General features: G+C 47.1%; 1 protein-coding gene across 1 annotated transcript in view; it reads right to left on the bottom strand.

The window, feature by feature from the left end:
• Positions 1-24,806, bottom strand: part of TMEM178B (transmembrane protein 178B) — a gene marked incomplete at its 3' end in the record, with an annotated part of 362,319 nt that overhangs the window by 225,510 nt on the left and 112,003 nt on the right. The window contains exon 2 of the mRNA XM_081244870.1: positions 21,973-22,086. Coding sequence (XP_081100996.1) covers positions 21,973-22,086 — 114 coding nt within the window. The remainder of the gene's footprint in view (positions 1-21,972; positions 22,087-24,806) is intronic.

The raw sequence follows: 24,806 nt of genomic DNA, 5'->3' as shown, positions 1-24,806 counted from the left end.
AAGGCACACCCAGGCAGGGGGCTGCCCAGCCACCCTCCGGTGTGACCTGCCCAGGTTCACTTACTGCTACCAACACAAAGAGGAGTGATTTTCCCCTCAGCAATGGTTCTTCACATTCCTGGTCTGCGCATTTTTTCTCTGCAATGTTACCTCCCTACCTGGTCCATGATACTTCAGTTGAATAGCACAGGTATTGTTCCTACAGGTCAGAGAATCTTGGGGTGCGGGTTTTATTTTTAACATTTTAACATATTTTTATTTTTATTACACCCCAAGTCAGGTGAGGACGGGCAACAACCTTCCAGGGGCTGCCTGGTGGTCTCTCTTCCCAAGCCCTGGAGGTTATAACACAGACCACCCTGAGCTGCTTCCTTTGCCTCCATCGAGAAGTAGGGCCTTTCCAATCCGGACTCAGATCTATTCCTGGGCTTCCAGTTATGACTTACCTGCATCTACACCATGCACTACTCCCAGGCTCCAACCCTGGGGACCAGCTACACAACCTGCTGACTCAGCTCCCTGGCTATGTGTCTCCACGGACATCACCCCATTCCCCAGCTCATGGTGCTCTATTTACCTCCTCCTCTTCTTACTTTCAAATAAAGTATGTGGTTTTCTTGCTGTTATTGTTGTTTTATTTCAGTGAACCACGCATGCTTACAGGAATAAATACAAAAAAAAAAACTCTTAAAAAAAAAATCACTCGCAGTCCCACCATCAGGAGATAACCACCGTTAACATTTTGGTTTATCTCCTCGGAGCCCTTTTCCTTGCATGTGGGTATACAGTTCCTTGTAACATTCTAATTGGAAAGAGTCTACATATGTTTGCATTTTGCTTTTTTCAATTAGCATCCAATATGTAAGCATTTATTCATGGTTTTAAAAATTCTGCAGAAACATCCCACGTACTGGTTACAGCATCATCTACCATATGACTGAGGCATACTTTGTTTAACTCTTACCCCCATTTTTGAGCATTAAGATCGTTACTGGTTTTTAGCGATGAACAATTTGAATATAGAACTTTATGTGTATTTCAGACTGCTTCCTTAGGGTAGCAGCCCTTTTAAAAATATATATATATATTTTTTGGCTGCATTGGGTCTTTGTTGCTGTGCATGGGCTTTTCTCTAGTTGCGGCGAGCGGGGGCTACTCTTCGTTGCGGTGCGCAGGCTTCTCATTGCGGTGGCTTCTCTTAGTTGAGGAGCACGGGCTCTCTAGATGCACGGGCTTCAGTAGCTGTGGCTCGCGGGCTCAGTAGTTGTGGCACACGGGCTTAGTTACTCCGCGGCACGTGGGATCTTCCCAGACCAGGGATCGAACCCATGTCCCCTGCATTGGCAGGCGGATTCTTAACCACTGCGCCACCAGTGAAATTACTTAGTCCAGGGGTCGGAACATGCTAAGGTTTTTGATAAATACAGCCAAATATATTTCAAGTAAGCTTATATCAGACGCAGCAACGATGAATGAGAGTTCTCTAATTTTGTTTGGCAAAACAAAGATATGTTATTACTATATTAATTAGCATCTCAGATTACTTGGTGAAACTGAACACTTTTCACGTTTATTAGAAATTTGGACTTCTTTTAGGCAACCTTGTCAAATCCTTTATACATTTATTTATTGAGTTCTGAATCTATGTACATGCCCTCTTACCGTATTAAGAAAGCTAATGTCTCGTCTGTTGGTGTTTGTTGCAAGTATCTGCCCAGGTTTCTTTACCTTTTGATTTTTTATTAATGTTTGGCCTGCACAGTTTTTAATTTGTATGCAGACAAACCTACCAGTCTTTTCTTTTGTGATTTCCCTTAAGCTTAGAAAATCTTTCCCCTGTCAGAGCATCAGATAAATATTTACCTATTTTTTTCTACTTTAATAGTTTTCTCATTGACTATTCCCACTCTCAAGGCGTGTCTCATCAGCTTCTTTCCCAGGCCTTCCCTTACCCTGGATTACTTTATTCTAGCTCTTCACCCATCCCATACGCTGCAACTGTTCTTGGAGGGACAGAGACAATCCCTTTTAAATAATCTTCTGTAACTTGGGAAAGGTGCAGGCCCCAGGCAGTTGACTTGGCTCTCTTATCTTCTTTCAACATGTGCACAGGGCACAGATACAATGCCCCAGCGCCTGCCTCCCCTCCCACGGGTGATGTCTGCCTGTGCACCCAGGGGAGAGAGAAGTTCTGCTCAGGACTTTCATGACTCCTCTCAGGGGCTCTGGGAACCACATCACCACCGCCACGCATACACTCGCACATCTACTTTCCCCTCGCTCGTTCCCATCTCTCCCTTTGTCTAGTTCCCCTCCACCTCATCTCTGTAATTTCCCGAACTTGCACGTGGTTTAGTCAGAGATGCTGGGGAACCTTTCCATTTCCTCTCTCCCTCCATACAAGCCCTTCCTGAGATCCGAGCTCCCTCTATCTGGTCCCTCCCAACATGCACAGCGGCCTCTGGGTGAGGGCGTTTGCTTGGACAGCCTCCCAGAGAACACTGAGAAGCTGGAATCAGAGAACATCACTGCAGCTCTGCTCTTTCTCTTGCTCTCATCCAGTTCAACTTTTGCTGGTGATTAAACAGAGAGGAAAAAAAAATCCCTCTTGTGCTCTTCTGTTTGGTCTCATTAGAAAACCAAATAGCAGGCAAGCTTAAGGAACATCACACACCTAGGATCCGGAAGGCTGAGCTGGGTCTAAGACAGGCCTGAAGCCAGCAGAAAATCACAGTGTGTCCAGGGGAAATGTAAGATCCAAATGGCAAGGACAATGCCCACCTTGATCACGAGCGTACTCCAAGACCTCAAAGGGCAGCTGGCAATTTCTTGGGGCTCAATGGGTAACTGTTAAGGAACAAGTAGGAGTGCCTCTCCATCATGGACCCCTAGGAAGTATGGTGACTAAAATATATGTCGACAAGCAACCTGGCATTATCCTCAGAGGGTTTTCAGGGTTGGGTTTGGTTTGGTTCCACTTTTCTTTTTATCCTTGGCTAGCCGGTACCCCCACAAACACACTTTTAGTACTACAGCCTCAAGATCTTTAACTTTCTCTGGGCTTCATCACTAAAATGATAGAGTTTGATGAGATGATCTCCAACGTTGCTTCTAGCTATAGAATTCTATGATGAGATGAATAAGTGAAAGATGAATGCTTTTACTGACGGTTATAACTTCTGTTCCGTCCACATACGGGCTTGGAGTACAACCCATCATTTACATCTGACTGTACTTTAGTGGAAACTAAAGTTCAAAAGGGAATTAGAACCATGAATGGCTTTTCCCAGCCTACTGTGTACACTGCAACACAGAGAAATCCGTCTTCGAGCAAGAATTCTACACCAACCAGGAAACTATTATCAATAAAATTTATAACACATCCCTTACTACAATAAATCAGAAGCCTTGATTCAATGATTCTGAATTTGGTAGAGGTTATTCCAAGCTTCATAAAAAAATCAATCACAAATGAAGATGTACAGCTGGGAGCCCATTTGCCATAGAAGCCAACATGATGGGGATCTCTTACTGCTAATGCTCCAGAGGACTCTAACTAGTATTGATGTAAATAATTAATACTAAAATGAAAATGGATAAGATTTCTTTGACAGGGCCTTGCAATCTGGTGGCACGTGTTCAGGGAGTGCCAGCTCATTTGAATATTTGCCTCATTAGGAAGGTAAATCTGCTGTTCCTGCAGCCAGCAATCATGCCGTGCATTGCAAAGCCCAATATAAACGCCTTTGCTATCACCCACTGTCGCGGATTGTCACCTCCCATGTCTGTCCCTCCAGCAGCGTGGACAACGCAGAGATGACCAAACCATTTCTCTTCTCCCTCCGTCCCCTGCTCTCTCACCAAGGCTTGGCTCTGCCACACAGAACAGAAGTGCAGCTGGCCCAGAACTCTTCTGAGGGCATGGGGTGTGAGATGACACAAAGGGAATAAAGGACTTTACTAACCCAAACGTGGGGAAACAGAATGGTCATGCAAACACCTGGACCAGGTTTTGTACCCAGAGGATGTGATCACATCGAATCCCACTAGAAAATGTTTCAAGGCTCCCCTGGGCAAAGAGAAGAGAGTCCTGATGTACGTGAGTTTCACCCCTCCTTCAGTCTCTTCTCCCCATGATTAAGCCTCGGCGCATTCTCTGTTCCAGCCACACGGGACTCCTTCCACTGCTCAGACATCCCAGCATCCTCCTCATCTCCAGAACTTTGCTCAAGTGGCTCCATCAGTCTAGACAGTCTTTGTTTCCCACATCTGCCTGGGAAGTCCTAGCCACGCTTCAAGGTCCAATTGGATCCTACCTCCCATTAAACTCTCACCAGATCATCCTAACCTCAGTAAAATGCTCTCTCCTTCTCCCCATCTTTTTTTTTTTTTTTTTTTTTTTTCGGTACGCGGGCCTCTCACTGCTGTGGCCTCTCCCGTTGTGGAGCACAGGCTCCGGACGCGCAGGCTCAGCGGCCATGGCTCACGGGCCCAGCCGCTCTGCAGCATGTGGGATCTTCTCGGACCGGGGCACGAACCCGTGTCCCTGCATCGGCAGGCGGACTCCCAACCACTGCACCACCAGGGAAGCCCTCCCCATCTTTTATGGCATTGATTTGCCCCAGTGTGCCGTGTATTAAAGTGATTCATGTATGAATGCAGACATCTTGTATTTTAAGCAATATAGGACAGCTGCATCATCTTATTCATACTTTAACCCCAACAATTCATATCACAAGCTTTATATATAACTATGGATCAGCCAAGAAGCAGGCTGTAGAAAGGAAGGAGTTACTATCCCTTGGCACCATCTGGACCAGACATCTTTTAGGACCACTGCTCCCAGGGAGACCAACTCCCCATGCGTTAGAGCAGGAGTTATCCAACTTTACCTAGCACATAGGAATAATTGTCAGAGCTTGTTAAGATGCAGATCCCTGGGCCCTGCTTACAATTTTGATTCAGTAGTCTGAACTGGCAGGACAGGAATCGGGTATTTTGCAAGCCCACACAGGTGATTCTGGGGCTGCTGGTCCTGGGACCTTAGTTTGGAAATTCTGTGGGGGACTATTTCATGGGATAGAGACAGAGGCACAGTGAAGTCAAAGAAGCTGAACAACGAGCTGCCGATTTTTCAAAAGGGAGAAGTACTATTTGGTGGAAAACCCCCAGGAATGCATGAAATTCTCAACATCCTTCTGACCAGCAAAGGTACAAGTCAAAGTGCTCCGGACTTTCCAAACACTGAGCTCCCTGGAAGCATCTGTGTGACCAGAGGCTAAGACTCTTCCCTGGCAGAACACATACCCTAGTGGGACGTGGGAGTTACAACACCCACAGTTTAGCTCCCAGTGTCTGTCTGTGCTGAGATGCATAGGAACCTGCGAGAAGGACCAGCCTGAAAATGGAGGAAGAGCTCTGGGGGACCATCACTTGGAGAAAGGTTTCCAGAGTGAATATGGAAAATGGAGAAAATTCTTCCTCAAAACAGAGCTCAGGGCTTCCCTGGTGGCGCAGTGGTTGAGAGTCCGCCTGCCGATGCAGGGGACACGGGTTCATGCCCCGGTCTGGGAAGGTCCCACGTGCCGCGGAGTGGCTGGACCCATGAGCCATGGCCGCTGAGCCTGCGCGTCCAGAGCCTGTGCTCCACAACAGGAGAGGCCACAGCAGTGAGAGGCCTGCATACCGCAAAAAAAAAAAAAAAAAAAAAACAGAGCTCACCCAGTTGAGAGCAATATAAATTCTACTTTCAACAATTCTGAGTCAGCACCATTATGCTTTGAGCTGCCCCTGCAGGCAACAACTCCACTCTTACTCTTTAGCTTCTCATTAAAGAATTGTTTTTCATGACTACTACGTGCCAGATGCCATACTAGACCCTGGGATTAAAAGGTGATTAAGACATATTCCTTGCCCTAGGGTAGACAAGCACTATGGCAAATGATTGCGATACAAAGTGTGCTGAAAGCGATATACAGGAGGGGCACCCAAACTCCCTCAGAGAGCAGAGGATGGAGACCTAATCTCAAAATTGACCGACTCCTCCAGGATCACCATATGCAAATCAATACACTCTCCTTCCATCTGTTCCAAGTCACTGAAGAACTTCCCAACTCAGGGAACTGACATCATCTCTTTTCCCCTGGTTACTAGAGAGGGCAGCTGACAGCTGTGCTCAGATGACCTTCTCAAGCTTATCTCAACCGGGGGGTGATGTCTCCATTACCACCCTCTTGCTTCCCGGGTTTGGGGCCTGACTGGTGTATCCGCACAGGCCTTGGAGGGGAGGCTCAGGACCCCTGATGGGCACGGGCCTGCCTGCCGTTAAAAGCAGGATAATTGGAGACTCACAACACCCCAGGGCTAGGGAAAGCTTTCTGGCAGAAGAACGAAAAATCAAAGTTAGCGAAGGAGGAAGAAAGGAAGTTGCTCCCCTGTTTACACGAGTTTAATTGGTGCTTAATTCATACTTACACTTCTACTTTAAAAAAAAAAAAGAGTTAAGCTGTATAGCAACAAGCGGTGCTGACTGTATCAGATGGCCAATTATGTGAGCACTGGGTAGCCAGCATGGGAGAACTACCTGATTGATGGTGACGGCCATGCGGCTCTTCACCTCCCACCGAAAGCAGCAGCCCTCCACCTCGCAGGTGTGGTGACTGAGGGGGGCCCTCCCAGCCTCCAGGGAACAGGCCTGGCTTCTGTCTCTAAGTGGACATGCTGCAGAGGAGATACCATGTCTCATACAAAAAGAAAACAGATAGATGGCTAGTACTGGGCACAGAATTTTACTAGACAAGTGTTTATTTTTATGAGGCATCAGCGATTTTTTTAAGGCTACATGCCAAGTAACTACCGTCACTGATTACATTAACGGATTACCTCTGGAGAAGGAATCTAATTATATTCTTGTACAAATTGCAAAGCGTAGATTAATTTCAAATTTGCTTGGCAGCCCTCTTGTACTTTTCTTGAGATCAGGGATAGGGCTGTGGGTCAGGAGAGCCAAATCACTGCAAAGAAGCTGGAAACTTGAAAAGGCTTTGCCCTTTCATTAAACAAATATGCACCGAGCACCTTGCCTTCTGTGTGTGCCAGCTCTGTTCCAGGTGCTGGACATACAGATTTGAGCAAGACAAGGTCTCATTTCTCTTGGAGTTGCCCGGAACATTAACCAACTCCAGGAGCCATAAAATCCAAAGTGTTCCTGAACCCATTTAAGTAGCTACTGGGATTCATTTTCTGAACACCTGTTAGGGCTTGGTACCTGTAATCCAGGAGTTGTCAACCTATTGGCCCTGAGAGGGAAATCTATAAGAGGCAGCAAAGGATTAAGGGGGGAGTGGTTGGTCGGGGGGGACTAGAGGAGGAGCCAAGTGACATACATCCTGAAGATGGATTAATTCATGTAAGATGGAAACGTAAGGAATAGGAAAGACAGAGCAATTGAAGAGACAACTTGAAAAAGGAGAAACATAACCATTTCTTCCAGTTCAACCTGTCTCATAATCATAGTAATGACAATTTCAAAAAACGAGTTACTATTTCTCATCAATTAAATTAGCATATACTTGAGTGAAAAAAGAATTTTCAGTGTAGGTAAATTTAGGTAAGATGAAACTAGCCCAAGTTTTCTGAAAGGAAATTTGTCATTGTTTATGAAGAAACTAAAACTAAAAAAAAAGTATGTACCTTTTGAGCCAATAATTCCTGTTCTAGAAATTTATCCTCAACAAATTATCAAAAATATAGTTAAAGATTTACATACAAGGGTTATCATTACAACACTATAACAGCCTAAAATTAGAACCACATAAACACTTAACTTGAAAGGAAAGTAAATTAAGTAAAAGTAATTAAGTAAATTATGAATATCCATATGGTAGAGTATTATGATGCCATTAAAATAATGATTATGAGAAGTTTTGATGCCAAGTTTTAATGCTTATAATTATAAATAAAAATTGGAATAAAAAATTATATAAAAAGTATGATTTACAACATGGAAAGAAATGCAAAAGGATATATGAAGTAACAGTGATTTGTCTCTTGGTAGAATTTTAGATGATGTTTTTCTGCTCTTTTATACCTTCCTATCAAAGTCTTCTATAATAATCATGTTTTATCTTGAGCATCAGGAGAAATGAAATAAGCTGATGAAAAAGAGATAAAATAGGAGGAGGGGAAAACATTAATCTAATGAGGAAGAACAGGAACTGGGATGGGGGTGGGTGGTTAGAGGGAAGGATTACAACCAGAGACTTAAAGGAGGATTCAGATGGTGGGCAAATGTTTGCTGCCAGAATAGCACTTGGTGACGATGTCCGTCTCAGATTTTCTCCTGCCGCTCACGATTAATCAGATTTGACATTCAGTTTCAATCTCCCTGACAATGCTTAAAGAAATCTGACCTGGGTCTATAGGATTTTAAAAGTCTCATTTGGTTCCCACCATTTTCAGCCTCCAAGTTGAATCCTAGTTGGTCCTAGAAACTTTATATATTGACTCATGAAAGAAAAACAAAAAAAAGCTCCAATAGAACCATAGCATTTTCAAAAGTTATTTCAAAAAATCTTTTGTAGCATAATCAGATTCCTCTCCCCCCCCCCAAACAACATAGCACTGACTGTAATCAATTGACTCTTTAGTTTAGATGCCTTCTCTAGAGATTCCATATCTCACTGAAGGAGATGAATTAGTCTTGGAAAGCTTCTAAAAGGGAGCCCTGTCTATTCGGCACTTACCCAGAGTACGGTGAACTCTTAATACTTAATGAGGCAGCCGGCAATGCTGACTAAGTTAATCAATAGTGAACATGCAGACAGCAGCCCATTTCCACCCACTACCAGGATGGCCGCGGAGAGAAAGGACAAAAACTGCCGCATACAGGAGACACCTGGCTCTTCCTCATTTTCTTCATTCACCCATGCGTCATCTCCAGCTGATGGCAGCCCAGTGTACCCAGAGAGCGGGCTGAGATTGGGGGTTCTGACAGCTGAGATGGAGGGTGCCAGCCATTTCCTCACCAGTGTCTTCTGGCCGTGCAATTTTAATAAGCTCAACCTCAAGAAAGGAAAAAGGAGCCTGGGATCATGCTGAATTATTCACAGCTCCAATCGGGTGAGGCAGAAGAACAGCTCTTCCGAGGGTAAGTAATAGCTCCACATTGATTTTTCCCCCCTTTTGTAATCCCTAGGTGAGAACCCAGTTTAAATATCCAAAGACAGAAGAAAATCTAACTATCCTCTTAAATCTGAGTTCATGAGTATGTTTGCGAACTGTGTTACAGTTGACAATTCTATTCTCTCAAGAATAGTTTCAGAGAGATTGGTATATTTAAATTTATTTAAATATAACATATATACAACAACTAATTTTTATAGATTAATGACCATGATCAAAGAGGTCTTGTTTTGACAAAGTGAGAGAGTGGCATGGACATATATACCTTACCAAATGTAAAATAGACAGCTAGTGGGAAGCAGCCGCATAGCACAGGGAGATCAGCTCAGTGCTTTGTGACCAGCTAGAAGGGTGGGATAGGGAGGGTGGGATAGGGAGGGAGGGAGACGCAAGAGGGAAAAGATATGGGAACATATGTATATGTATAACTGATTCACTTTGTTATACAGCAGAAACTAACACACCATTGTAAAGCAATTATACTCCAATAAAGATGTAAAAAGAAAAAAAAAAGAGGTCTTGTTTAATGACAGACGAAAACTGTTGTTAGCCTTGAGACTTGAAGGCCAAAGAGATGTATGATTCATGCACTTATTAGATGCCAAAGTTGAATTAGCTCTGGATATAATGAATATACCTTATTTCTACCCACAGAAAGAGAAATGTAAGCTCGACAAAATATAGTTAATTCTTCCCTACAGTTCAAGGAAAGCTTACTTTCCATATTCTCAGCCCATAGTTAGTGCTAATAAAGTTGTTCTCAAAATAAAGACAGTCTCCATGCCCCTGCAGGGAAGTGAGTTAGAGACCAGCTCGTTCAGACCTTGTCTACAGATCAGAATCTCAGCCCTTCCCCATGAAGCACTTACACAAGCACACCCACCTAGCGGGTGGCCTCCCCTCCTTATTTTACCAAGTCTCACATAATCCACTGCTGGGAGTCCAGTCCAGACCACCATGACCTCAGGCCTGGAACATCACAGAAGGCCCCTCAGAGTCCAGACTCCTCTCCATCCATCCCAGACAGAGCTGATGGATGACTTTCCTAAGGTATCATAAAGCCGTAACACTCACACTACGTGGCTCTACCTTGAGGTTTGTTTTTTTTTTTTTTGCGATACGCAGGCCTCTCACTGTTGTGGCCTCTCCCGTCGCGGAGCACAGGCTCCAGACGCGCAGGCTCAGCGGCCATGGCTCACGGGCCCAGCCGCTCCGCAGCATGTGGGATCTTCCCAGACCGGGGCATGAACCCGTGTCCCCTGCGTCGGCAGGCAGACTCTCAACCACTGCGCCACCAGGGAGGCCCTACCTTGAGTTATTTAACTCCTGGAAGTCTCCGTCTCCTTATCAGTAAGCTGTAATAATAACAATATGATCCTCATAAGACAACTGAGGTTTAAGTGGCATAATGCACGTTGGGGATGTAATACAGCCGCTGGCCCGTGTTAAGGCTTCACCAATAAGTGGGAGTTATTATCTCATGAGAATGCAAGCTCCATGAGGGTAGGTATTGCTGGCTCTTTCACCTGGTGCCTGGAACAGTTCCCAGTAAATGGTAGGAACTCAATAAACTTAACAAATGAAGTATTTCGGGCCCATTTCAAGGCCACTACTCCTGCCCCGTTATCCTTGGCTGAGATGACCTTTTCCTCCTATGGATGCTGCCAATAGCATTGTGTTTGTGCACGTCCTGTAGCACCGGCCCCTGCTGTCTCAAGGTGACATCACTGCCCTATGTCCTCTAGTGTAAAGCCCCTCTTTCACTGCCCGGTTCAGATGCTGTGCGCACTGCAGGCCCTCAACCAGGCATGAAGAGCCTGCCGGGTCATTCCAAGAATGACCAAAGATGGATCCTCGTTAGCCAGAGCCACAACGCTCTGACGGGGAATTGTAAACACTTAGGATCCCAGCCCTTCTCCTTCAATTTAGTGAGGAAATGGAGCCGAGTTAGTAATCTTTTTAATTGTACACTTCTGTTAGTTCTGCCGAGCTAAATAGCAGCTGGATTTCAAACCTTAACCACAAACCAGAGATCCCTACTCTTTTTGAAGTGGAGAAGTCATCTTTACTTCCAGGAAAGGAAACGATCCTTTGGGGCAGGAGCCGATGGCAATGTGAACAAGGGGAGGGTAGCAGAATGTAATGCTAACATGACACGTGGAAAAAGCCAGGCTGGGGTGGGAACGGGTGCTGGCTGGGTGTCGGCATTGCCCCCCCCAACACACACACACACACAGCCAGAAGGAACGCGCCCCCCCTTCTCCTCTACCCCCACCCCCAAGAGGGCGTGCCCAGGAGCTTAGGGAGGAGGTAGCTTTTGTACAGTTCCTTTCCCAAGTTTCCCCGGCAACCATGCAGCATCTAGATGCTCCAAGAGTGAGGCGGTGGAATGTGGTGGTGTGAGGAACACGAATGCTGTGTCCGTCCCAAGTGGTGTCACCTCCACACCCATGTTTAGCAGCCACTCAGCCTCAGAAGGTCACACACACACACTCCCCACTCCAACTGCTCATTTCTAATTTGGTGCCAGATGCCCAAGCAAGGAGCCTCAGGGAAACGTTACATGAATAGCCTCATTTTACCAACGTGAACTGAGAGGTGGGGCCTGAGACTGAACGATACCTAGGCACCAAGGATGCTTGATATCTTGTGGTTGGGTTTCTGGATGTCGGGTAAGCCTACACAGGACACATCATGGGGCATGAATTAACTTTGTATCAGTAGCTGGTTATGGGCTGAGAACAAGGGACAGGGGAGTCTGAGCTGTCACCCCACTGAGGGTGTCTAATTTGGGGGATCCAGCCTAAGAACAACAGATGTAGAAACGGGAGACCGCAAGACCATTCAGAGGCATATTGCCTAGAAAGTAGAAGATACAGTCTCCAGCTTTGAAATGAGCTCTATTCTAAGACCTCATTAGTAAGTACGTTATTTGGAATTCAGAAACCATTTCCAGAGAAGTCATATCTGTTATAAATGATGATTGGGTTTCTAGGCTAGTCCACAAAAACCTATTTAACTCATAATGTAGATGAAATACTATAAGCTTGCAATGAAAAGCAACAGAAAAAAAAATCCTGTTGTGATACCAGTAATTAAATGAAAAAGAAAAACAGAGAAGTGGAAAATAAACAGCTTTCTTTCGTTTCCTTTGAATACTAGAGCTCTTGGATGGAGCGGGAGGGGGGCGGGGGGGCCTCCTGGTTGCTCATGGGAAGGGGCTCTTCATTTACTTTAGACAATGGGATGCAGTGGAAGGAGCTGATGGTGGGGGAGGGCCAGCTGGAGGACGAATTAGAGCTGTCCTCTGGGATAATGGGAAAAAAAAGCATATTTGGGAAAGCAGGCAGAGAGGGGAGAAGAAGAAGTGAGTAGGCTTGTCTCGTGTCAATAAGACGTAGGTGGGGGGAGACCCTCGGAGTGAGGAAAGAGCGTGAACTTGGCATTCACAAAGGCGTGGGTTCTAGTTCTGCCTCCCAAAGGGACTCAGGCTGGGCAGCCCTGTAGCCCCTCTCTCCCAGCTGGCAGGTTACCAGCTGTCTCCAAGGCCAACTCATCTCCCTGCTATTCTTCGTCCCTCTTAGTTGCTAACAGGGAAGGGCAAAAGCCAAGACCAACCACAGCCAGCACCACCCCATGGCCTACTGTGGGCACTGAGCTGAAAATAAGGAACTCCCTTTCCCCCAGGACAGAAATATCGCCTCCAGCACCTCCCCCCACCACCACAACCCTAACAGCATCTCCTATCCTCTTCCTGGACCCTCTTTTCCCTATACCGCCAACACTCTCACAGTATCCTCTTTGGGAATGTGTCTTTTCCTTTCAGGAATAGGAAAGGATCTCATCATAGTACATACTGGAAACCACAGCCTTCCTGGAAGGCAGGGTTGGGCTACAACAGTTAGGAGACAATCATTTCCATACTTCCCTTGACAATTTCAATACAAATGTACTCACAGTGTATTTATCTTCAAAGCTCTGAAAATGTTACTTTTTAGACACTCAGCACGTGAATCTTCTTTTAGAGACTCACCTTATGGTCTAAACTGCAGTCTTATTGGACACAACTGATAAATTAGCTGCTTCTGCTGCACTTTCCCAGTGAGGATCCCAAACACGGCCCGTTCTCTGCTCTTAAACTCCTTTTACAATATGCCCCACTGTTGCCTTTCAGCACATAATACTGCTCAGCCACTTTCTACTCCCACACTGGAGACGCCCGATGCCAGCTCCCATTTCTCTCTCTCTCTCTCTCTCACACACACACACACACACACACCTGTGCAGACAGCAAACCCACAGCAGACCCACCAATACATACAGCCACACACGAGGCACACTCACCCACACAGGCTGCACAGAGTTGAACAGAAAAGCCCCCAAGTCCCCAAGTATCATTTTAGAGCCTTTCCCCCATTTCCTATGGGGAACCCTGGCACAGCTGTCTGATAATAACAGCACCTAATGCTACTTGGTATCAGCCTTTCCAGAGTTACTGACTGATTGCACATGATTCATTTTATTTAATTTAAGTTTTATAAAACTCTCAAGACAGGTAGTATTACCTCCGGTTTACAGACGACTGTACTGGGTTTAAAACACTCACGTAGTTTGCCCAGCGTCATACACCTAGAGAGCGACAGAGCTGGAACTCAATGCCACGTCCCCTAGCTTGAAGTCCGTTTTGCAAGAACATTGCAGAGACAAGATAGAGATTTCAGGCTAGATAACAGGAGGATGCCCCCACAATGGGGGAAAAAAAGAAAATACACTTCACCTCTTCCATGCTGTTTTATTCAATTAACAGAAAGGAATATGGAAAAGTTAAATTACCAAAGCTATAACCAAGTAGAAACAGACAACACACGACATACAAATAACTTAAAAGTCCTGCTTCTGTGTGAGAGGTGCAAAATGCAATATTTCCTCTCCCAGCTCCCGTCCACAGCCCACCCACACTCTCTCCTCTCCTGAGCCTTCACTGACCACTACAGCCCCCTGCCCTCAATGCCCTCCAGACCAAGAGTTCTCAAGCTTTAATGTGTTAAGAATCACACAGATTCCTGGGCCCCACCCACAGAGATCTGGAGTCAGTGGCTTTGGGCTGAGGCCCAAGAATTTGCTTTTACTAGCAAGTTCCCAGATGATGCCAATGCTACTGGTCCATGAACCACATTTGAGGAGCACTGGACTAGACTCTGATAGGACCTTTACCACACAATGTAGAACCTGCTTACTTTTTCTGTTAAGTGATTCTGGTTCCCAGATGCCTCCTCCCCTACCCTCCCCCTGTAGTCCTACCATCTTCAGAAGCAGCCTCATCCCCAAATCCCAGGACCAATCCTGATCACAGTTTGAGACTGCTGCTCTAAGATCGTGCCCCATTCTTGTTCAAGGCATAGTACCCCTGACCTTAAATAAAACTAGGCTTCTCTCCTAGTAGCTGTTCTCTATTTCTTACTCTAACTCCATAATGTTCCAGGTTTCTCGGGAACTAGTGCCTGCCTTCTCCTGGCCAAGCCTCTTCCCTATTGGATCATGCAGTCCTGAAACCCCAAAGCAGCACTTACTGTATTCATACCTGCTGACCCACTGCCCTGATGACAAGTGTCTGCTGCCCAGATATCCGTGTCTCATCCAACCCAGATTCCCTATTGCTGAGCTGCCCCCGCCCGCGGGAACACTCGGCTCCGCGTCCTGTTTCTCCCCCTCACTGCTGTAGCTCACCTGCACAGTGAGCTTCTGTTGTCTGAGCTGTTGGAAAGATGAATCACCTGCAATACTGAGCTTCTTTTTCAGCACCTAGAGCTGGGACAGTTCCTCTAGAGGGCCTAGAGAAAGCAGATCCTAGACCATCCCCACTTTTCCCTGGACTGTTTAAAAAACAAACAAAAAAACAAAAAAACAAAAAAAACAGGCCAAGCCTCTGTGATATGGTAGTTTTTGCCTTATGTTTTGCCTTTATACCCCCTGCAATGAGCTCTTGCCAATTTAAATGTGGAGGTCGGGACCCATGATGTGTGCGTGTCAGCCGCATTAGCCTGCACTCTGGGTAGTCGATAAACATTAACAAGCAGTTTGATCCCTTGCCTAGTTGGCACCTGGAAATAGATCATCCAATTTGGAAAGCAGGATACCTTTTAATATCCCTTCCAGCCCCTAACCCTGGGCTTCTCACGGAACAGGCGCTCCATGAATATTGAATGAGTAAATGAACAAATGGATGAGGGATGCCAGTGGGGTTGCACCCAGGTCTCCTTTGTGGTGTCCAGATCAGTGTGCTCGGCCAGAAGAAAACACCTTCCAATCTGCAGAAGCTAAGAGAATGCCTCTAGGCCAGGCTCCCCAGTAATTCCCAGCACAAAATTGGACCTGCCCATTCAGATGAATTGTGGCTTGACGACCGCAGTTACACCAGCACAGTGGTTCTCAGCTTTGTTTCAGTACCTGGCTATCTTTAACAGAAAAGGTTGTGCCCTACTCCACCCCGCCCCTTACTCCAGGCCTCCTCCCTTCCCTGTGGCTAAGGCCGCCTCAAAAATAAACCCTCCCTCTTGTCCACTCCATTTCCACCACTGGTTCCTAGCCAGGCCACCATCTAAGTAGGTGGAATCAACAGCTACACATGTTAGAATTTTAAAGTACCTCCACATGACCTTTAACGCCTCACTATCACGCCCTTGGGTGAAGTCTCCTGAAAAATAACAATGCTATCAGGACAGGTAACCCAAGAAGACATTAACACCTTAAAAAAGTTCATCCAATTAGTAAACGTGCTGTCTAGCAGAAGCCTGAGGGAAGGGGACAGAAGAGAGGTAGGTTTTGACAGGCAGGGAAAGCTGTGAAGGAAAGGAGGCCTGGCATGAGTTACAGCTGCCAGAGCAGGTGTAGGTGTGATACCACATTAAGGGGTGTGTGTTCTCTGCCTGGCCTGTTGCAAAAATACCATAGGAGCTCTGGGAGGACAAGCACAGGGCAGCCTCTGGGCTGAAGGCTTTGGGTATCCTGAAAGGTTTACAATGTTCCCTGCAAGGGCTTGGGGGCAGAGAGACGTGGAATGGGTTGCAAAAAGACTTCAGAATACCAAGCGACATATGCGGATGCTCTGTCAGTTGAGTTCCTGTGCTACCAAGCTTCCACAATTCTGGGGACGGTTTCTTGCTAGGGATGACCTCCATGGATGACAGTCTTGCAAGCAAGAGGCAGCTCACAACAGACTGCACACAGTGAGAACCTCACACTGGCTGGGCTCAGAGGCAGATGCAGGGGAAGGAAAATGGCCAACACTGCAGGGGGCCGAAGCTTCTCTGGTCTAGGATGTTTACCTCATTAGGCTGTTTTACGTAACATCAGCCAAAAACAAAGAAAAAATAGCTGGAGGGTGTCTGCTGGAGTTCAGACCTGGATCCTGAGTCTCAGATTCTTCTGAGGCCAAGAAGGGACCTCTAGGCAGCCCCTTCCTCCCTGGCATGGTTACCCCATCTGCAAGAGGCAGTTATCGCTGTTATAATTACTCTTATCATCATCCCAACCCCTTGGGCCTACCACATTCATTTTGTCATAAGCAGGGATGGCTGGGGGACGAGGGGCCAGAAACCTAGGCAACTCCTAGGCTGTGAGGCCAGAGGTCTGAGTAGGAGTAAAGTTCAGAGGGCAGATGAACAGGCTGGTCCAGAAGGGCCAGGACAGTCCATCAGGAAAGGAGAAGGTAAGCGCCATCGGGCAAGAAGCCAACACAAGTCCAAGGCCAGAAGGCCAATGCCAGTGGGGAGGGGCAAGGAGCAGCTTTGGGCCCGGGAGGTGAGCGGTACCTGAGGGTGGCTGGAGGGAGTCTTAGCACCCGGGAGACTAAGGTTCAGGGGCAGGACGTGCTAATCCTCGAAAGAGGGGAGGGTGTGGAAGAGACTACGGAAGAGGCTAGAAGAGGGGGAACGCGTGGCCAAGCAGAGTAAGAGAAGAGTTCGGCACCAAGATCCAGAGCAGATTAGCAGACAGGCTGGGCTTCCCACCATGCACAGCCTGGGTGGGGCCGGTCCCCCCAGACTGAGCTAAGCTACAGGCGTCCATGGTGGGTGGTCAGGAGTCTCGGGGTCAGGATCCAAGTGTGTCACTCAGGTGCGTGCATTAGACAAGACAGTTCTGAATTTTATTGCTTCTCCCTCTTAGCAGCACATCCACTGACATGTCCTCGCTCCTCCACGAAGCCTCCGTCTCTGCTCCCTCCCTCCTCTTCTCCCTCCCTCTTTAACTACATATCATATTGCTTCTGATTCCACTTTGCAAAGCTACCATGTGAGGCTGTGTTTGTGTGTCCCTGGGGGTGGGGAGTGAGCCCTCAGGAGGATGGCGGGGGGTGTGTCAGGGGGAGGAGATCATCTCTCTCTCCCTCCCTGGCCAGCTGGAAATGTGCTGTGTGACCATGCAATTTAATTAGCTGGACTTTCAGTCTTGACAGAAGGAAGCTTTAAAACAAAACAAAACAAAACAAAACAAAAACCTGGAGCTTTCTTGGCTCTCAGCCTCTTGAAAGATAGCGGAGAGGGTGTGATTGCAGGAAAGCGGAATCCCAACTCCCTGATTCCCACTGCCAGGGGCAACCAACTGTGAGCGGAAACTTGCATCTTGAAAACGCCAAGTGGAAGGAGAGAATCTGAGTTCACACGCACACGACTCCGGAGCCTCAGGGCTTGGACCCTGGGGGAGACTCGTCAGCAGCTGCCCAGAGTCCCTGACAAGCAGAGCTGGAGACCAGGGGCTGAGAAAGGGCTGCCCTTCTCACGCCTTCCAGTGGGTACCGGGTCCTGCAGCCCCCAGGCAGGCCCCCCGCTGTGCCCCTGCCACCCGTTCCCCCAGCCCAGCTCCACTCCATGCCAGCTCCTCCTGGCAGAAGCACCCACATCTCAGCAACATCATCTCCCCACAGCCTGCTTTCTCAGCATCCTGGCTGCCCAGTTCCTATCACAGGCACCCCAGGGCCCCCTCCCACCCCCTGCCCTGCCACTGGCAGCATCCAGGCCCCCAGCTGTGCTGAAAGCGCATTCCAAAGGGACACCAGGGACAGTGAAAGCAAAGGCACAACCACTAGGGATGGCCTCAGGGGGTCCTGAAGATTACACAAGGACACAGAATTCTCCAAACAAGCACAGCAACCCAAGCCTAGACTTCAGAGCATGAAAAGCCCGTGGGGATGTGTTCTAGTGAGAGGAGGAAGTGGCACCGTTTAAGATGTCACTGTACTGCCAGCCTGCTTGCCCTGACCACTGCCAATCTGCTTCTGTCATATTCCAGACATTAAACCAGACCACCCACCCAGAGAGTGGCATCAGCCAAGCTCATCTCCTGTAGCCACTGCCCCATCCTCGCCGGCCCAGTGATACTCACCCACCCTGCTCCAGCCCTGTAGGGGGCCGGAGGATCCAGATCAGGAGTGCTGCAGCGCCCCCTCGGAGCCCATGGAGGCTGGACCCATGCCACTTGGGGTCACTGCGATCTCATGGGTGGCAGCAGACAGGGAGGAGGTCAAGGTGGGCTGCCCCAGGCCAACAGTCAGGTCTGGGTGGACTGAGGGCACGGTCCCAACTGTTGAAGGAGTTCTGCCTTCTCTGGGGGAGCTGTTGCCAGGGTGGGAAGGAGAAACAGGTACACCCAACACTTCCTCGGCAATCACCATCCAAGACAGATTCAGAACCGTGTCACCAAATCACCCAGAAAACTCAGTATTCAAACCTCCATAGCAGAGACCACCCTAAACACACACACACATGCACAAACACATTTGATTCTCTGACCTTTACTCCCCTGACTCATGGTTATTGGCTCTTTACACTTGGATTTATAAACCTAGCGACCTACAGATAATTTTATTCTTTCGCCTGCTATTCATGTGACCATAAGGTGAATGAGCTCTCAGCCAAATAGTTAAGCCTCCCATTGGTGGGGTTAACTGTTCAAAACCCACAGCATAGTTTTAAACCAAATGGTGCTTTTCTTATTTGAAAAAAGTTTTTTCCACAACAGTGTTTGATGACCACATGCAAATTCTTGATGAAAATGTAGGTATAACCTAAGTTTAACCAAAGTCCAAAATACTTACCAGAAGTTATTTCAGAAGAAAAAAAAAGCAAATTTTTTGCTTTGGCAAAAATTACTTACTGAGAAAAATTACAGAATGTAAGGTATTATGGCAAAAATATAAAATGATAACCAACCTCGTATTAAAGGAATTTATTTGATCCCACTGACAGTATTAAACAATACAGGACCCTCAAATAGGTAAAGAAATCAGTCTGTTTTGTTTTTTTTTTTAAATTTCCAAAGCTTGACCATAGGGGTTTGCTAACCTTTGACAGTTTCTAGTTAATTTCAAAGGGGGCTTATGTGCCCATTTCCCACCTAATGTCCTACGGTATCTGACCTTTGAAAATTAAAACTGGCATTTACTACACCTCCCCATTGCGCCAACATTGCCAATTACGTTCAGCAGCAGCTTCAGGTGTGACCCAGGCTCGCCTGCTCTCCGGCTAAAAATAGTTGTCATCGATGTCGGGAATGGCAAACGCTCTCTGCCTGCTTCACAGCCCATCAGGTCACTCTGTGAAACAGGCAGATGAATCCCTCACCAAAGGGGAGCCTCGACTTCACCCAACATGGGGTGCCCAAAACTTCTGCATGTATCCGTCGCTGAGATGCCTTTTATCAGTTAAAAATAGATCTGTAAGCACCCCCATTCCCCACAGCAGCGCCTGCACGCTCGATTTTGCAGAACCTAAGGGCACTCCAGTTTCAGAACGAGAACCCGGGAGACGCTGGGCTCAGAGAAGGTCCATAAAGCTTAGCATTAGCCTCCTCTCTACCTCTGCTAACACCATGTAACATATTTTCAGTGATGCCCTTGAAATATGCATCTGTGCAATTTACGGTAGAATAATTCTTCCTGCTGAAAAACTTTCACAAACTACCTTAACTGCTTGAAGCCATGATAGTATATTGTAATTAGTGCATTGCCCTGTAATTATTTGCTTTGTGAATGTATCTCTCCACTCCTGCCCACCCTCCTCCACCTCCAGAAATGAGCTCTCTGAAAGAGCTCCCTGTGGCCTCGATATCCACCGTGTGCCTGGTACACAGAAAAACTCGGTAACTGTGATTGAATTGAGTGACTCTGAATTGAAGCCGAAATACTGACAACTTCTTCCTTCTGAGATTCCATGATGCCCCTCCCCTCCACTGCACTGCTTAAGTTATGTTTAAGTGGTTCTTCTACCAGGCTTGTCATGTATCTTGAACATGCACTGTAGGTGTCTATTAAGTGACTATCCCAGACCAGTGCAACTTGACAAATAAGCAGTCATTGCCAGGGATTTATATACTTGGCTCTTAACATGTGTCCCTTCAAACAGGAAATTAATAACCCTGATTACTAGTGTCCCTAAGGCAAATCTCACATTAAAATTAAATAAGTATGTGGTATGCTTAGCTCAACGTCTAGCACCTGAGGATGCCCATTGGCCATTAGCTCCCTGTTCCCAGGTTCTGGTTCGTGTCTCCAGCAGTGAGAAAGCTTGTAAGGGTCGGGGGGAACCATTTGGTTAACGCATTCCTATCTGCTCATACCTGCCCTATGTCATTTTGGGCCACTGGCAATAAGTAACACTCATCCAGACACCTAGTCAGAATCTTTTTCCTGAAACCAACGAACGATTGCTCCGTCTGTTTAATTTTACTTGTCTCTCACCCCACCCCCACTTCAAGCTATGGTGATTTGATTAAAACCAAACCAAAAAGTGGAACATAGCTGGTGGGCCCCATGCATGCAAAAGACAATGAGGCAACGGTAAAGAGAAAAAAGATGGTTTTGACCTTCTTCAAAGTTTACCCATTACAGGATCCTTGTTATCAAGAAACAAAGAGCCTCCTTCACATATAAACACAAACCGAAAGTTAATCTTGTGACATTATGTGAAAAAAGCTAGAATCGGGAAGAAATGACCAATGCACCAGAGGCGGCGTGGAGCTTACTGAGAGGAAGAATGTGTTCACAGGAAGAACAGTGCCGGTGATGAAGGAGAACTTTCCTGACACAGACAAGCAGGTGGATCCCCATGGAGCAGAAAGGTAAAAATAGCCAACCAACTCTGTCTGCTCATTAAGTCACCCTCTCATCATAATTTAAGTCTCTGAGAATCCCTGACCAAGAATTTCCCTAACCAATGGAGGCAGATATTCTGATCTCCTCTGAGCAATCACATGCAAACATGGGTCCCAAAGCCTATCATTCTAGGGGAAACAGAAACTTGTAAGTTGAGGACCAGCCCCTCCCGCTTCGTGACCCCTCCGACATGCAAATTCCCAGCGCCACCGCTGCCTGCACCACCACCGGGTCTTAGCAGGTCTTACCCCATGAGGGATTAGCAGGTTGCCACAGTAACACCCCAAGCAACTTGGAGACATGCTGGACTTGAATCCCAGGAGTTGGTTTGGTCAGACAGGTGAAATCTTAAATGCCTACCAGGATGGCGAAGCAAGACCACTGATCACCATCTAACTGCTGGTCGTTTTTTGTTTTAATGGTAGAAGCAAACTCCTCAAAAGCTACAATGCCATCAAAACCAACCGAGGCCACTGTGACCCACAGACATCGACACTTTAAGGATTGCCGCCAAGTTCTGAGACTGTCCACAGGTCTCACACGGAGGGGCGTCTGTCCATCCGGACCGAGCTGCTGATGGGCATCCAGTCTCCGCGCCCTCCACAGGTCACAGCCAGAGAAAGAAACTCAGGTGTACTTACGCAGGGCGTGCCACTCATCCTGGCGGATGGTCTTCGTGATGTTGAAGGTGAGGTTCCTGGGGATGGTGGCTGAGGAGTAGTGGTATTTGATGTATGTGCATCTCTCAATTTCTCCTGGCAAAGAGAGACAGGAGACCAGATGTTAATGAGGCAGCAACCAGGTCTGGGGCAGTCTCCAGGATCCATTTTTCTGTCCTGGGGCAAGGGACTCGTTCCATATTGGGCCTGGTGACACCTACATTTTACATGTACAAGGTAATAACCTGGACTCCAAAAAAGCAAGAGAGTAAGACAAAATCAAACGCCATGGATTTAGATAGAAAAATACACCTCTGGCATCATTCAGAGGTGGGAAGAGTCAACATTTAGGCTGATAGCAGCTTGTTAAGAAAGTAGTAGCCATGTGTGTTTAACCTGAAGAAAATCAAGAAAATCAAGGGAGGAAGTTTGGCATCTAAAGACGTTTAGAGTTTGCACCCACAGACCAGTTAAGAGCAGGCCTCGGCCTTAATCATGTAGTACGTGCTAACTTGTGGAATGCTGAGCTAGAGGGGGCCTCTTGCCTTTTCTCTATCCCCTGCCCCCCCCTCACCTCTGAACACAAAGCACTCAAAACCATCTGTATCTCCTTGAACAAGTCTCTTCTCAGATTTCTTGGACAAAATTGAAGCCCCTTGACATACTCAACACCTGGTCCAATAGGACTTTTACTGAGAAGCTGTGATCAATCAATGCATGCTTTGCTAGTCAGATTGTCAAAATAGTCCTACATCTTAGAGCAGAGGCCCTCCAAGTGTGGCCCTGGGATCACAGCATCAGCATCCTTTGGGAACTTTCTAGAAATGTCATTTCCCAGGCCTGACCCCAGACCTGCTAAATCAAGAACCCGGAGGTAGAGCCTACAATCTGAATTTTAATAGGCCCTCCAGGTGATTCTGTTGCACACTTTAGTTTGAGAACCGACACCTTCGAGAATCTAACAGAATTGCCAAAGCATGAATTTATCAATCCGCCATGTTTGCAAATTCCAAAAGGAAGGCATGATTAGGAGTCTTTGGCCTCCTGCAGACACTTCCATCGACACTTGCTTATCTGGGGGATGTTAAAACTCAGTGTCAGCGCATTGTGAACAATCAGGAAAGGTGTCATTTTTAAAGGTTACGGGTTTTAAAATTTGGTTTTGCACCTGAATGGATTTTGATGGTAATCCATTTTGCACCCCACTGATTTTCAATTTATAAGTGGTGGCACCTGATTCAACTGTCTGATTCCCTGGCTGTCAGCAGGGAACCTGGCAATTGGTGCAGTGCAGTAATTTAGACAGCGCCTTATTGTAAATCATATCTGGACAACCGCCCACTGCCCATTATTGGCAGCCACTCTTCCAGTGGGACAGATGCTGTCCAAAGGGGCAAAGTTTGAGGAAAGTGTTATGCCCTATTTTTCTTTTTCTTTTTTTTTTTTTTTTGCGGTATGCAGGCCTCTCACTGTTGCGGCCTCTCCCGTTGCGGAGCACAGGCTCCAGACGCGCAGGCTCAGCGGCCATGGCTCACGGGCCCAGCCGCTCCGCGGCATGTGGGATCTTCCCGGACCGGGGCACGAACCCGTGTCCCCTGCATCGGCAGGCGGACTCTCAACCACTGCGCCACCAGGGAAGCCCTGCCCTATTTTTCTTTTAATTTCTCAACTCCTCTGCCTTTCTCCCCTTAGCCTACAAACATCCTGAGTCTCTCGCATGCCATACCATCCCCCAGACCACATCCCCCCCCCACCTCTATGTTCCTTCTTCCCTAAGTCGGTAATACTTCTAGAAAAAGCCTAGAGTCTGTCATACAGAGTGAAGTAAGTCAGAAAGATAAAGACAAATACCACATGCTAACACATATATATGGAATTTAAGAAAAAAAATGTCATGAAGAACCTAGGGGTAAGACAGGAATAAAGACACAGACCTACTAGAGAATGGACTTGAGGATACGGGGAGGGGGAAGGGTAAGCTGTGACAAAATGAGAGAGAGGCATGGACATACATACACTACCAAATGTAAAACAGATAGTTAGTGGGAAGCAGCCGCATAGCACAGGGAGATCAGCTCGGTGCTCTGTGACCGCCTGGAGGGGTGGGATAGGGAGGGTGAGAGGGAGGGAGACGAAAGAGGGAAGAGATATGGGAACATATGTATAACTGAGTCACTTTGTTATAAAGCAGAAACTAACACACCATTGTAAAGTAATTATGCTCCAATAAAGATGTAAAAAGAAAAAAAAGTAGTCTGCCAGTCTCCGCTTCAACGCACATTCATACCTCATTTCCATAACAATTTCCATTAATAGCATCACCTCCCATCCAGTCCACATCACAAATCCCACAGTCATCCCCAAGGCTTTCCCAGCCCTAGTGGTGCCACTCCTCCCTGACATCCAACTGGTCACCAAATTCTGTCAGTTCTGTCTCAGAAGTGTCCCTGGAGTCCAGCCTGCCCTCTCTGTCCCCACTCCCTCTATCATAGTTGCACAAAAACAGTGACTGATCTCAACAAACAGCCACATTTGCTGAGGACTTACTAGGTAGGAGAGACTTGCCAAGAGCCTTGTAGACCAGTGGTTTCCAACTTTCCTCATGCCCTGGCGCATGTAGAAGAGATGTGTGCAGGGCAGCCGGGATGAGCAGATGGGCTGCTGCGCCCAGTCCAGCCTCGGGGAGGGTTGAAGGAACCACACCTCAGCCACCTGTAACCTATTCGCGGCTTCTGTACTTGTCCCACCAGCGGGACACTCTGTTATGAACACTGCCCTACTAACCCTTTCTATAACCCAATTAAGTAGGAGTTACG

This window comes from Mesoplodon bidens (genome assembly GCF_964165515.1).
Source record: "Mesoplodon bidens genome assembly, chromosome: 9".
Classification (NCBI taxonomy): Eukaryota; Metazoa; Chordata; class Mammalia; order Artiodactyla; family Ziphiidae; genus Mesoplodon; species Mesoplodon bidens.
The sequence above is the reverse complement of the archived record's forward strand: the minus strand, read 5'-3'. Positions and strand labels throughout refer to the sequence as shown.